At 39.6% G+C, this 13687-nt stretch overlaps 1 protein-coding gene and 1 long non-coding RNA gene across 7 annotated transcripts in view; one reads left to right on the plus strand and one right to left on the minus strand.

Moving 5' to 3' along the window:
- Window positions 1-13687, minus strand: part of Tanc2 (tetratricopeptide repeat, ankyrin repeat and coiled-coil containing 2) — a 386320-nt gene that overhangs the window by 45236 nt on the left and 327397 nt on the right. For all 6 annotated transcript variants that reach the window (XM_005402230.2, XM_005402228.2, XM_005402226.1 and 3 more), the window contains one exon: window positions 5188-5296. In XM_005402230.2, coding sequence (XP_005402287.1) covers window positions 5188-5296 — 109 coding nt within the window. The remainder of the gene's footprint in view (window positions 1-5187; window positions 5297-13687) is intronic.
- Window positions 1-13687, plus strand: part of LOC102030629 — a 67881-nt gene that overhangs the window by 18578 nt on the left and 35616 nt on the right. The gene's annotated exons all lie outside the window — the stretch shown is intronic.

Here is a 13687-nt window from a genome sequence, read left to right on the forward strand (position 1 = left end):
CGACCTTGCACTTGCCAGGCAGGCGCTTTGCCACTGAGCTAAATCCCCAGCCCCTAGAGGGATCTTTATGTCAGGAATAAATGATAATGGAGTCCCTTTCTTAGAGTCTAAATTTACAGTGCTGCTTACCAGTCTGTAAAAGCATGCTTACTTAAAAAAAATAACAGGGAAACATCAATAAATCAGATAAATCTTTTACAGTATTTAGGTATCAGTTTTTTTGGACTGCGGACTGTGCATACTAGGCAAACACTCTACTACTAAGCTATATCCTCAGTTCTTTTCCAATTTTTAAGGCAGGTCTTGCTTATTTACTCAGGTTGGCACTGAACCTGTGGTCTTCCTGCTTCAACCTCAGGAGGAGCTATGTTTACAGGCATGCACCACCATGTCTGGCCTTCAGGTATCTTAAAATCATGATAAAAATTAGCTTTGGGGGTCAGTCAATGCGATTCTTCACAGTAAGCCATTTGCGGGCTTATCTAAGCAGATATCCAGTAACCTGCAGTGGATTATTACTGTTTTCATTTGACCAATGCTCATGGTCATGTCTGGTTACACTACAAGGACACTAGCAAACAAAAGGAATAGTATTCTTCACTGTATAGAAGGACTTGGAAAACCATGGCCTATAGACTTCCATTTGTTTCTGTAAGTCAAGTCTACCCATATCCACTCATTTCTGTATTGTCTCACTGGTTCTGAATTACAGTGGGAAAGTTAAGTGGTTGCAAAGGAGACTGTATTGACTACAAAGCTGTATCTGGCTCTTTACAGAAAAATTTTGCCAACTGCTGCTATGAGACAATGCTAGCAACCTCTAAAGAGACACCTTCTTATTAAATCTTATCTTCAGAAAAAGAATATCACTAATAATTATGATCATAAAAACTAGATACGTAACTAGTACTATGCATTTTATAACGTGCCTTTTAAAACTTTTAAAAAAATTTTATTAGTACATATTTGCAGTACATAATGACTGCACTCATCAGGGGGAGTGGGTGCATCTACACATCTGAATTTTTTACCCGTCCCCTTCCCTCCATCTCTTGGTCTCCTTCCCATTTGGGAAAGAGCTATCTCCCTGTTCCTTATTACTGTTTGTTTTTGAGACAAGAGTCTCACGACATGATTATAGGCTACCCTCAAACTCACTGTGTAGCTAAGCTGGCCGCAAACTCAAGACTCTCCTTTGTGCCTTAACCTCCTGAGAGTAGAGGTTAGAGATGTGTGGCATCATGTCTGGCTACATATTTTATATCTACGATCCTTGTAACAATTCTGAGAGTTGCTGTTATTTTACAAATGAGAAAACTGAGACTGCCTAGGTGGTAGTTTGCATTTAAACCCATGCTTTTTGTTGGTATCTAAGAACCTTTCTTCTACTTACACATTCTTTTCCCCTGGCTAACATTCTTTTCTGGTAAGAAATGTTGTAAGACTGACTAACCAAAGGAAAATTTTAGAGGACACCGTTTAGGGAGCTAAAGGCAGAAATACTCCAAAATCTCTCCAGTGACTAGACTCAATGAAAACACTTTGCACTATAAACTAGACTGAAGTATGTCCAGCCTCAATTCATAAGTATATTTCTTTTCCTAGATTTTTTTTTTGAGGCAGGGTCTCGCTATACAGTTTAAGCTAGTCTTAAGCTCACTTTGTAGCCTAGGTTCGTCTTGAACTCACAGTGATCCTCCTGCCTCAGCCTCCTGAGTGCTGGGATTACAGGTGTGCACCACCATGTCTGGCTCTTTTCATATATATATATATATAAAGTGCTCACAACATAGATTACTAGGGATATACAAATTAATGCTACAGTGCCATACCATTTCACAATTCATTAAAATGGCTAAAATAAAAGACAATGACTAACAAGTGTTGAGGACATTAGACTTTTTATATCTCTCACCCCCCACCCTTGGTCTCTGTTTCTGTCTTCATCTCTGTCTGTCTGTCTCATGCTAGGGACTGAAATCAGGGCCTCATACAAGCTAAATATGTGCTCTACCACTGATCTATGACCAGAGCCGAGTGTGAAAAACTGGAACCCTCCCAGGTTGCTGGTGGAAGTATAAAATGGTGTGACCACTTTGGAAAGCAGAATGGCAAGTCCTTAAAATGTGAGCACAGTTACTATACGACCTAGAAATTCCACTCAAAAAAAAAGGGATGGGCTCTTATTATATTGCCCAGGCTGGCCCAAAATTCCTGAGCTCAAGTGATGATTTTTCTGCCTCAGCCTCTTGAATACTGACTCTACCAGGTGCCATGTAATTCTACTTTTGGGTGTACACACTTAAGACTGTTGAAGACATATTAGCCATAAATAAACCTATAGCTTAACATTATAAATGTACTAAATGCCACCAAGTTGCGTACATACTAAATATGACTTTAAAGTGAATAATTTTATTTTGGGGATTTTATTTTATAATCTATTGTACATCTATTGTACACTTAACTGATTATGCCATACATTTCTTGGAAAAAAAATGGAAAAATTTATATGCTAATATTCATATTATTCACAACAGCCCAAAGTGGAAACAACCCAAATTTCTAATCATAGATAAACAAAATATGCTGTACTCACAAAATGGAATATTATTTGGTAGTAAAAGGAATAAAATATTGATATATACTACAACATTATAAACTCTAAACATTATGGTAAATGGAAGAAGCCCTGCACAGATCACGTTATATGACTGCATGTATATGAAATGTCCTGAGAAGTCAAATGTACAGACATAGAAAGTAGAGTGAAGGATGACTCAGAAGGAGCATAAGGTTTATTTTTTAGGTTGAGGAAATCTACTGATTGTAGTGAATGTGGCACAACTATGAATATACTAAAAATCACTGACATGTACACCTGAAACTGGTGAGCTTTATGTGTATGTTATATAACATTACACCACAACAAAGCTCTTACAAACAAAAAAAGCTTAAAAAGGTTCCACAGCCAGCCAAATATCCAGAATTATACACTCCTAACCTTCTCACATGTTTAGGTCACTAATGAATGTATGCCTTTTTTTCTATGAATACAGAAAAGTCAAGGGAAGCTATGTGTAGTGGTGCATGTGTGTAACCTAAGTACCCTGGGAGCTGAGGCAGGAGGATTGCAAATTTGAGCCCAGATTGAGCAATTTAGTGACTTGGTGAGACCCTGCCTCAAACAAAACAAAAGAAAAAAACTGAACAAAACTAAACAAAAAAACGGCTGGGGATGTATCTCAGTAAGAAGGCATTGGGTTCAATCCCCAGTATGAGAAAAAAAAAACAAGGGAAATTTAAAATGAGAAAGAAATATAAACTGGACTGCATGTTACTGCTGATTATATGTTTTAAGTGGAATTAATTATAATCATAAAGTTTATCTTTGAACTGTGAAAAATTTTTTTGTGGTGCTGGAGATTGAACTCAGAGCCTCACACATGCTAGGGCAAGTGCTGTATAACTAAGCTACATTCCTCGGCCCTTTGTCTTTACTTTTCATGACCCTTAGTTGATGAGGACTAAGAATTCCAGGAGTTTGGGAGAAGCTAATGGTTATCAGAGAGAACCCTGAATTTATGGGACCCTGTAAACTCTATCCCTCGAAAGCCATAGTCTAAGTTTTCATTCGTCCTCTGCAGTCGTATCATCGTTGTATGAAGGAGTATTTACGGGCCTAATCACACACAGAGCTAGTCTTTCTCAGGCAACCATACTGTCTGCATCAACATAAGATAAAATTGTGCTAAGGACAGGGATATATGATTTAAATGTAGGTCTTTACGTTTTGGATAAAGTCATGCTTGGTCAAATGAAGCTTCATGTTATTTCTCTGTTAATGTGATGCTTATTTTATGTTGCACAAAGGCAGGCATCAACTTCATCTTTGCATCTGATCCTAGGCAGATGGGGATGCTAAAAGATTAATACTTAAGCTAGTTTTCCATCCATCTGAACGATAATAATCTTAGAATTTATGGAAGTAGTAGACATTTTTCAGTCCACTTAAAACTCTGCCTTTTAGTTTAGTTCCACTGCTCTCACTGAGTAAGGTCAGATTGTGGGGTCATGTTTCGTACAGTGATTTGTTGGACAAGACAATTCTGGTTCAACTAAAGAACCTGTCACTGTGGGTGTCACTTCTGTTCATCAAACACATCAGCTTTTCTGGCTGTGTGCTTATGTACTAGGAAGAATTTCCTAGGCTCCTGGAGTTGCCCTTAATGTCCTCTTTCTCTCTGAACACAACTGTTTTATCTTTACAACCTCTCTTGGGGGAAGTCTGACCCAGAGAACTGCTTAAGATACCTGTATTTCTCACCTCAGAAGTAGGGGAAGAACTCTGAAGGGACTATAAGGTGCAATAACAGCAGACTGTGGGCTAGAAAAATCAGCACAGTAAGTTTCCTTCTCTGCTTTTATGTGTTAACTAAAAACTGTTACCTGAAGTATTATTTCCTTGAGATTAGGGATTGCATCTTTTTAACGTTTCTATCCCGACTACCTAGTACAGTGCTCCAGGAGGTACCGAATAAATGAATGAATGCATACATGCACAAGCAAACTGATTATATGCCTCCCTCTGGGTACACCAGCCCAATTTTTTCAATGGCTCAGAGGAAAACTGGAATTGTAATTTGAGAGACATTGGGAAGTAGTTCTAAGGAAAATTAGCACTCATTCCAGGTAAATGGTTTAAAAAACATAGCAACAGGAACATTAAGATCTTTACTAAAACAATCATAAGAACACTGAAACACTACCTACTCTCACGGATTGCTGTGTTTTAGACACTGAAAACATGCAGCTAACGGTGACGATATGATTGTTCTCAGGAGACGGCAGGGTACATACACAGCATGCACATGTTTGTGTACATGTTCCTCACTTAACTGATTAGGCACACACATCTCCTGGAAAACCTAGCAATCCACTAAATTGGGAAATGGCCAGTGCAGATGTCACTACTATTTAACCTCTCTGTAAGACAGGGACAGTTCTCTTTTTAAAGGCTAAGAGAGAAACAGGCTGGATACTTTAGGAGGTGGACTAACTTTGTAGCAAATTAATTTCAGCAAGCAGTGCCTGCACTGAAATAACAGTAGTTTCATTTCACACACATAGTGATAAGGAAATTTGCTAGAGATGAAAAGCAAAAAGGCTCCTCGTTTCTTTAATTACCTTAAAGATGTGTGCTTTGAGGATATGATGTCCCAGTTCAATAGTCTGCTGCCGGTTTAGTTTTCCCTCTTGGCGGGAAAACCAGAAGGCAAGTAATGTGTGACCACTCCTGCAAAGAAAAACAGACTCATTTTAGAGTTGTAACATCTCAGTTCTGCTCTGAGTGAGGAGCTGTTCAGGCCTGGCAACACCTCCGACAAAACTCATCTGACTGATTTCTTGGGGAAGGGTACTTGCCGCTGGGCAGATAATGAGTACTGTCCTAGCTTTTAACAGTCCTTTGCCCAACCACATGTATGAATATTATAACCCATGAGTGAAGATCAGTTCTAGTTGGACTACAACTATACCACACAAAGGTCACATTAAAAGATTTTCACTTTTATTTTCTGTCTGTCAGCAGCTCACTTTTTTCTCCCATTCCTCTAGCAACTCTTACTTTGCCAATGCTTAAATGTTAGCGTTTCCCAGGATTTTTATGTTAGTATTTCCTATTACACCCTGTTTGAATTAGCTCATTCATCTTCAGAGCCTGTATCACCATCTATATAATCTATATTTTTTGTCTTTGTAGACCTCTCTTCTCAGTCTTTTTTTCGGGGGGGGGGGCCACCGTCTTTTTGAGACAGGGTCTCACCATGCAGTTCAGGCTGGTCTTGAACTCACTTTGTAGCCCAGGCTGGCCTCAGACTTGCAATGATGCTCCTGCCTCAGCCTCCTGAGTGCTAGGATTACAGGTGTGCGCCACCATGCCTGGCTCTCTCTTCTCAGCCTTAGACAAGTATTTGTATCTAAATGTTTACTAGATTTCTTTTTGTGATTTCTCCACAGCACTTATACTCAATAGGTCTTAACTGAATTAGCAACCACTTGCCCAAATCAAGTCTTCCCTGGTCAGTTCTACCAAGCCTCTACCCTTTTCTGGAGTAGAGTGCGGCGCTGTCTTTTTGGTGCCACCGGGGTAGATCATATATACCTCTAGTGTAGTATTTACCCCACCTCACAAGCTCTTTCCCCCACTAAGCTGTTTCTGATGGCTTCCAGTCCCCCATATCTCCTTGCCAATAGATTTCCTATCTGTTCATGAAAGAAAAACCTCCTTTTTCTGCATCTGGATATTGTTTTATCTGCCTATGATAACCCAGAACTGCCTCTTCCCTCTTTTAAATCATGTGGGCAGCTGGGCTGAGGACAAAGGCAAAAGGATGGCTAGGCTAAAAGAACTGCAGAATTACAGAGCCTAAGTCCTGACTAGAGCACCCAAACTGTTTAATACATTTGATCTGGAATTCTGTGTGTGTGTGTGTGTGTGTGTGTGTGTGTGTGTGTGTGTGTGTGTTTTGGAACTAGGGACTGAACCCAGCGTTTTCACACTGAGCCACTGAGCTACATGCCCAGTCCTTTTTTATTTATTTTTTATTTTGAAACAGCATCTCACTAAGCCACTAAATTAACCATCCACACTGAGCTTGAATTTGCAGTTTTCCTACCTTAGCCTCCCAGAGTGCTGGGATTATAGGCATACACCATGCCCTACTTAATGATAATACATTTTTAAGCATGAATGAGCACATATATGTTTGTAGAGGTATGTGGGATGTGTGTACATACAGAGTGTATATATTCTTATTTCAGTTTATGAAAGAAATCTCGATATTCTCTGTAATGCCCAACAGTCTTTTGCATATAAAAATGCTCACTAAAATTTTCTAGAAGAAAATATTGGGCATTAAAGAAAGGACAACTATCCCCTCTGGGATATATCTTCTTGCTGCACTTGCTGTAATCTTTAGGTCCTTTGGACACTTAGAACTGTATGGCCCAGTAGGTCAGTGTCAGCAGACATCTTTATAACACATACTAACTCTTCTACTCCTTTCACGTGGAGTGCCATAGAAAAGGGAAATGAAACCATTATACTGGTTTCAGGGCTAATGAACTAATCAAACAAAAGTACTAAGTGAATTTCTGCTCATGATATTTCCCTGAAAGGAGGCCCAAATATCTAATGGAGAATTTTCTTTTGTATTGAGAATTGGTTCTGTAGTCAAGTTTAATTTGAAAATCTTACACTGAAGTTTGAAAAACAAACAGTATTCCATTCATTCATTCATTCATTCATTCATTTTAGTTTTAGGGAGGGTGTTGCAGAATAGGTAGGACAACTCCTCTCTTACACAGAAATCATCTTGAAGAGACTTAGGAAGATTTAAAGAAATTTTTTTTTGGTACCGGGAATCAAACTCATGACCACGCGTGTGCCAGGCAGGCACTGCGCCACTGAGCTACAGCCCCGGCCAGAGATTTAGTAAGATTTAAAAAGGAAATCCTCACCTTTGGCTTCAGTTTTTAAAAATTATACTGCATACCAGGTCAATGTAAAACAAAAACAAATAGACAAGTGAGTATTTAATTGGATAGGATTAACCACAGTGAAAAGGGAGCTATGTGAGTACAAGAACATGCAAACAAGTTGCAGCTTACATGGAGCCATCACTACGGTCTGAAGGCTGAACCCAGGGTTGTTTTGCACTCACAAAATTTGCCTGCCACTGACTTTTATTTATCCCATGAAAGCTCAGTTTAGTTGGTGGACTGTTTTAATAGAGCCTAGAGAAGTTAGACGATAATGAAAAACATTTATAAAGTGTCCTGTTTTCAAGGTCTCAAAATTCTATCCAGTTATTAACAGTAAAATTATTGTAGGCTTCCTGGTATAAGAATTATTACTTTAAATGACTCATCCATGGTTGTACAATAATGACTAGAGCTCCTGAATATAAGCCTCTAATCTACTACCTATGCTTTAGACCATGAATCAGAATCTACGCCTATTAGGATTACGGTAAGAAACTTATGCTTGACAAGGAAATGAATGTTCAGTTGGGCAAAAAATTGACTATGCCCTAATGTTTACCATAACTGAAGAATCCTGCTAAGATGTTTGCATTTCGCTATTATGCGCCGCATTTGGCTAGAAAGGACAGGGCTTGCTTTTGCTGTTGATCAGGCACTGAGGAGAAACAGCAAGCAATACAGGTCAAGGGTAAAATGAGAATCACAATTATGGTTCATTTCTTAAGAAACAGAAGCATACTATATTATTAATAAAAGAATGGTTCTTATTAGTTAACTGGGTTCAAAGCTGGCTTAGAACACAAAGGGTAGCAGCAATTCACCTTATATGCTGGCTTTTCCATTTGTACCTTTCCTGGTAAAATATGGTACCACTAATTAAGGTATAGCCTGAATGTGTTACACTACACTTTTGTATATTTGTTTCTATTTCTCTTATCATTTGCTCACTTCTGAATCTTACTACTTTTTGACTGTCAGCCTGACCATTCTCTAAGATTACTGGTAGCCTCTTAATTCAGACTAAAATAGATTTCTCTTAGTCTTTGATCTTGTTCTCTTATTTTCTCCCTTGAATATTAATCCCTATTATTTATGGCCTCCCTTCTTTTTTCTCCTTCCTTCCTTTCCCTACCCTTTTTAAAGTTTTTTATTTTTATTTATTTATTTTTGAGACAGGGTCTTGCTATGCAGTCCAGGCTGGCCTTGAACTCACTATGTAGTCCAGGCTGGCCTCAAACTCAGAGTGATCCTCCTGCCTCTGCCTCCTAAGTGCTGCGATTACAGGCGTGCGCCACCAAGCCTGACTTCCCTACCTTTTTCTGTAAAGTGGTTTTCTCTTAGCCTTTGATCTTTTCTTTCCTATTATTTTCTCCCTTCAACATCAGGCCCTATTATTTACTGCTTTCTTTCTTCTCTTTTTTGGTCCCTCTTCCCCCTTCTCTTTTCTGTGGTATTAGGGATTGAGCGGAGGCAAGCTCTACTACTGAACTACATCCCTAATCATTTTCTAATTTTGGCCTTGAATTTACAGTCCTCCTGCCTCAGCTTCATGAGTAGCTGGACTGCAGGTATGTGCAGTGACGCCGGGCTCACTGCCCTTCTGTAGCTTTGAATCCTAGCTAGTAATAAATGTGTCTGTTGAAACCACTGTCCTGTAAGTCCTGTAACCATGGACAGACCAGATCTGTCTTACATCTCTATTCCCCGCAGTGCTGAACACAGAACCTTGAATATATTAATTCATGTTCACTAAATTCTAGCTAATATGTGTGCCTTTACCACTCCTGAGACATAGTAGGAAGAGTGAGAAAAAGACACTGTCCATGGATCTTTCAGAAGTTTTTCCAAATACTGTAAGTTGCAAACTTAAAATTAGTATGACTTACCATGTTCATTTACTAATTCATTATTAAAAATATTTATTGTGTGCCTACTGTGTGTCAGGTATGCCACTAATCACTAGGAAGACAAAGGTAAAGTAGAAAAGGTTCTTGTCCTCAGTGAACTCACTCGGGTTTAAAAGGGAAAGTGAACAGTTAATTAGTGTAGCGTGTATACGGGATACATGTCAGAAGGGAGGAAAAGGTTGCTATGCTTCAGATAGAAACCAGGAAGATCAGATAAGGTGACAAGGAGAAGTCTCTCTGAGAGCATTTACGCCGAGATCTGAAGGAGGACTGAGAGACAGTGCTAATGAGCCAGGGACAGTGCTTCCAGGTGGAGGGGCTGTGAAGTGCAAACTCCCCGAAGTGAGAGAGAGAAAGTTCTAGGAGCTGGCGGAAAATAATGAATAAGAAAGGAATGAAGGAGCTCAATTCAGAGAGGCAGGCAGAAACTTGCTCTATAAATACAGATCTTGAAGAATCTGGCTTTGATTTTAATCTGATCATTAAAAAGCCACTGAAGAATTTTCAGAAGTTACATGCTCAGAATTGTGCTTTTAAAAAGTCACTCTGACTGGTTTCGGACAATGGCTTAGAGGAGGGCAAAAGGCAAGATCAACCAAGAAGCTAAAGTAATGCATGTGAAAGCCCCTGGTGTGGTCAGCAGGGATGAAAATAAATGGATACTTACAAGTCAAATTTGAGTGGCAGAACCAACTAGATACACTGCAGGCTATAGTAAACAAGTGTCTCAGAGCGGTGGGTGTCCATGGTTAAGAGGACACAGCTGTCTGCACCTGAAAATCTCTAGAGATGGTTGAGAGAATCCTTTACTCACAAGAAAGAAAATGTGCTGTCAAGTCCCACTGAGCTGGCGATAACTCCGAGTGCTGCGCCACTAATCCTGGTTTGACAACCAAGGAAAGCCTGTGGGATTCTTATCTTTTTATTCATCCAGTATTGCTTCAAAGATTCATTAATGGGATAAATTAGCTTCTATTGCCTATGCTACTTTCAGTATCAAAAACTTCTCTTAATTATTTGCCCACTTAAACCCCATTTTAGATATCTAGGTGAAACTATTTTAAACTAGTATTTTCTATACTAAACATAACCATCTTAAAAAATAGTATTACTCTTAATAGCAAAATCAAGCAATACAGAATGTAAGTCCCTTCTGTGTTTTGTTATCTGGCTCTTCTATATTTCAGGAAAGAATAAATACTAAGCACTTATGTTTGTGAAACCATAAAATGATGATCTCCTCATCATAACAGAACAATTTCTCTGTATATATACTGACTTAGCAAATTTCTCATGCGTTTGTAACAGTAAGAATAAGTAGTTCTCAGTTTTAGCCGGGTTTGGTGGAGAATTCTGATTACCAACTTTTTCCAAACTTCATTTTGGATTTGGAGAAGGAAAAAAAAATATTGTAGCCCCTCATCTGATGGTTAGACAGTTTTAAAGACAGAAACAACTGACTAACAGTTGCAGATCCCATGCACCTTCATATAGCTGAAAGACATCTATGCATTGGTAAACTAAGAAACAGATTTCTTGAATCACATCACAAATTCATACCTTGTGTCATAAAAGTGATATTTCAAATCTGAATTTCAAATTTATTTATAATAGCAAAGGGGGTTAGAAACTGAATTAAATAATAGGAAAAATATTCATTGACAAATGACATAAATCCATAGTAATACTACAAATTAGTGAAATCTCTCCCTGGAAAGTAGACATCCAAACCATGCTGTAAGAAATTTCTGAGCTGGGCATGGTGGCACACACCTGTAATCCCAGCACTTGGAAGGCTGAGGCAGGAGGACTGCTGCAAGCTCAAGGCCAGCCTGAACTACACAGCGAAGCCCTGTCCCAAAACAAAAAATAAAACAAAGCAAAATAAAAGGACTGACTTCCCCTTAGTGGTAGACAAGGAATTAGAAGTGACGCAGATCTAGACACTGAAAAGACAGAAAAGAGCTAACATTTCCAGGGAGGTAAGATAATCTATTAATATTCAAATGTCAGTAAAAGATGTTTGGTACAACTCCCTTTCCTTTGCTTTAACTTTTTCAAAACTCCTGAGGGTTGATTAAGTTCCAAGAGTGTCTTTTCTCTTTCTTAGTTTAACTGATTTGAATTCTCTCCTAATGCTTTTAAAAAGCAGAACTCATCCCCCAACTCAAGGGTTTGCTGCGGGAGCCTGCAGCGGATATCAGAAGTACTGATCTTGAATTTGTGCTTCAGTGAGGGTAAGGTTAAATGTTATTTTGCATGGAGGGTCATGCTCAGACTAAAAGAACAACCAAAACCACTACAAACTGTAACATATCATTTTGTTATTCTACATATTCTAGAAGAATCCAAGTTGTATGGGCCCCTGACACAGTTAGTTACCTTTCATTTGGGAGAAGATGCCCTCTTTTCTACCTAATACTGCTTCTCTGATATTTTGCTTTGTGGCACAGACCCTGGAGCACCAGGTCTTCAATGTATAATTCACTAAGTAAATGTGTAATGCATGACCAAATAAATTAAGAACAATCTTGACGAATCACTAATTATAAGAAATCAACTCGTCATAAAGAAGTACTCAACTATTCTCACAGATAAGAACACCTTGGGTAGCCTTTGCCTCTCCCTATTCATTCAACATAATATTTACTACTTTTTATTTGAGAAAATTAGATTAAACCAAATTAGGCTTTGTCTTACTTTTCTCACTGCTGAGACAAAATACCCTACCCTAAAGTTACAAGAGGAAAGATTTATTCAGCTCATAATTTGTAGAGGTTTCAGCTCATAGTTGGCTGGCTCATGGCAGGGTAGCATGGCAGAGAGGCACGGCAGAGGAGAAATAGTCCATGGCAAGCAGGCAGGCAACAGCAAGCAAGGGATGACCACAGCTCTTTCTATTCCTTGTATCTTACCAGGCTATTTAGGGTGGGTAGTACACCCTTAGTCCTAGCATTGCACCATGAATCAATTCCAGCATCACACACTTTAGACCCAGCCACTTCTGAAAAAGCCTCACTTATGACTGCACGAAGTTTTGACTTCTAAACACAAGTGATAACAGGCTTCTATGTCATGACCTCATAGATTTTATCAGCTCAATGCTCACTCTATGAAATTCACAACAACCGTTTGGCCTCCAATAGTCTACTCTCTTCTTTTTACATTTCTCCCATCAAAGGCACTAAAAGGTTGAATAACAAAGGCTGGTGGTGCCCTGCTCTCTCAACCACCTTACTTAAAATGCACAAGTTGCCACAAATGGATTTTTTACTTCTCTACTATTAGCCTAATAGCAGGGATTAGTTCATTAGATTAGTGAGTTAATCTGGTATCTCTGTGCCTAAAGGAATAAAATAGGACAGATTAAATTTAGGGTATCAAAGGTACAACAATGATGCACAGTGAAAAGAGAAAGCAGAATAAGGTGGTGTGGTGTAAGGTTTGTGTGCTTCAAGAGGGATTTTTTTTTTGGTAGTGGTGGTGATGGAGGTTGAACCATGACCCTGTGCGCCTGTACATGCTAGGCAAAGGTACTACTGCTACATCTGGGAATGTACTACATTCCTAGTCTCAGTTCCTTTTTGTTTTTAAGACAGCCTCTTACTAAGATGCTCAGATGTTGAATTTATGACCCTCCTGCCTCAGCTTCCTGAGTAGCTGAGACTATAGCATGTACTACTACGTTTAGCTAAGGACCACATTTTTATCCAGAATGCAAATCCTAAGTCTTTTGATATCATAAGGAAGTTTTGACAACATAAAGAACTTCTGGTAAGAAATAACTGTTACTGACACTTTGCTTACATTTTGGTAAAAACACAAAGCCAGGAAAAGATATTATCTCTAACTCACTTCTTTCTGTCACAATTATACCTTTATGGCGGCAGGGAGGCTCGGTCTTCGGGTGGCTCCCTGCCTCGCAGGCGCCCGGAAGGAGGGCCCCTGGCGTTCGGGAAGCTGCTGGGCAGGGAGTGCTGGCCCTCAGGCTGGCCTCCAACCTAGCAGGTGCCCGGGAGGAGGGGCTCCGGCACACGGGGAGCCGCGTGGCAGGGAGCCTTGGTCTTCGGGTCCGGCTCCCTGCCTCGCAGGCACCCAGAAGGAGGGGCTCCGGTGCATGGGGAGCCAAGCGGCAGCAAGCAATGTCACGCGCTGGCCCTCAGGCCACCTGCCACTGCTCAATTGAGAACTACCATGACACAGAGAAACAGTGACACAATTGGCCCACCATGCAC

Source organism: Chinchilla lanigera, unplaced genomic scaffold (genome assembly GCF_000276665.1).
Source record: "Chinchilla lanigera isolate Chin_1 unplaced genomic scaffold, ChiLan1.0 scaffold00077, whole genome shotgun sequence".
NCBI classification, from domain to species: domain Eukaryota; kingdom Metazoa; phylum Chordata; class Mammalia; order Rodentia; family Chinchillidae; genus Chinchilla; species Chinchilla lanigera.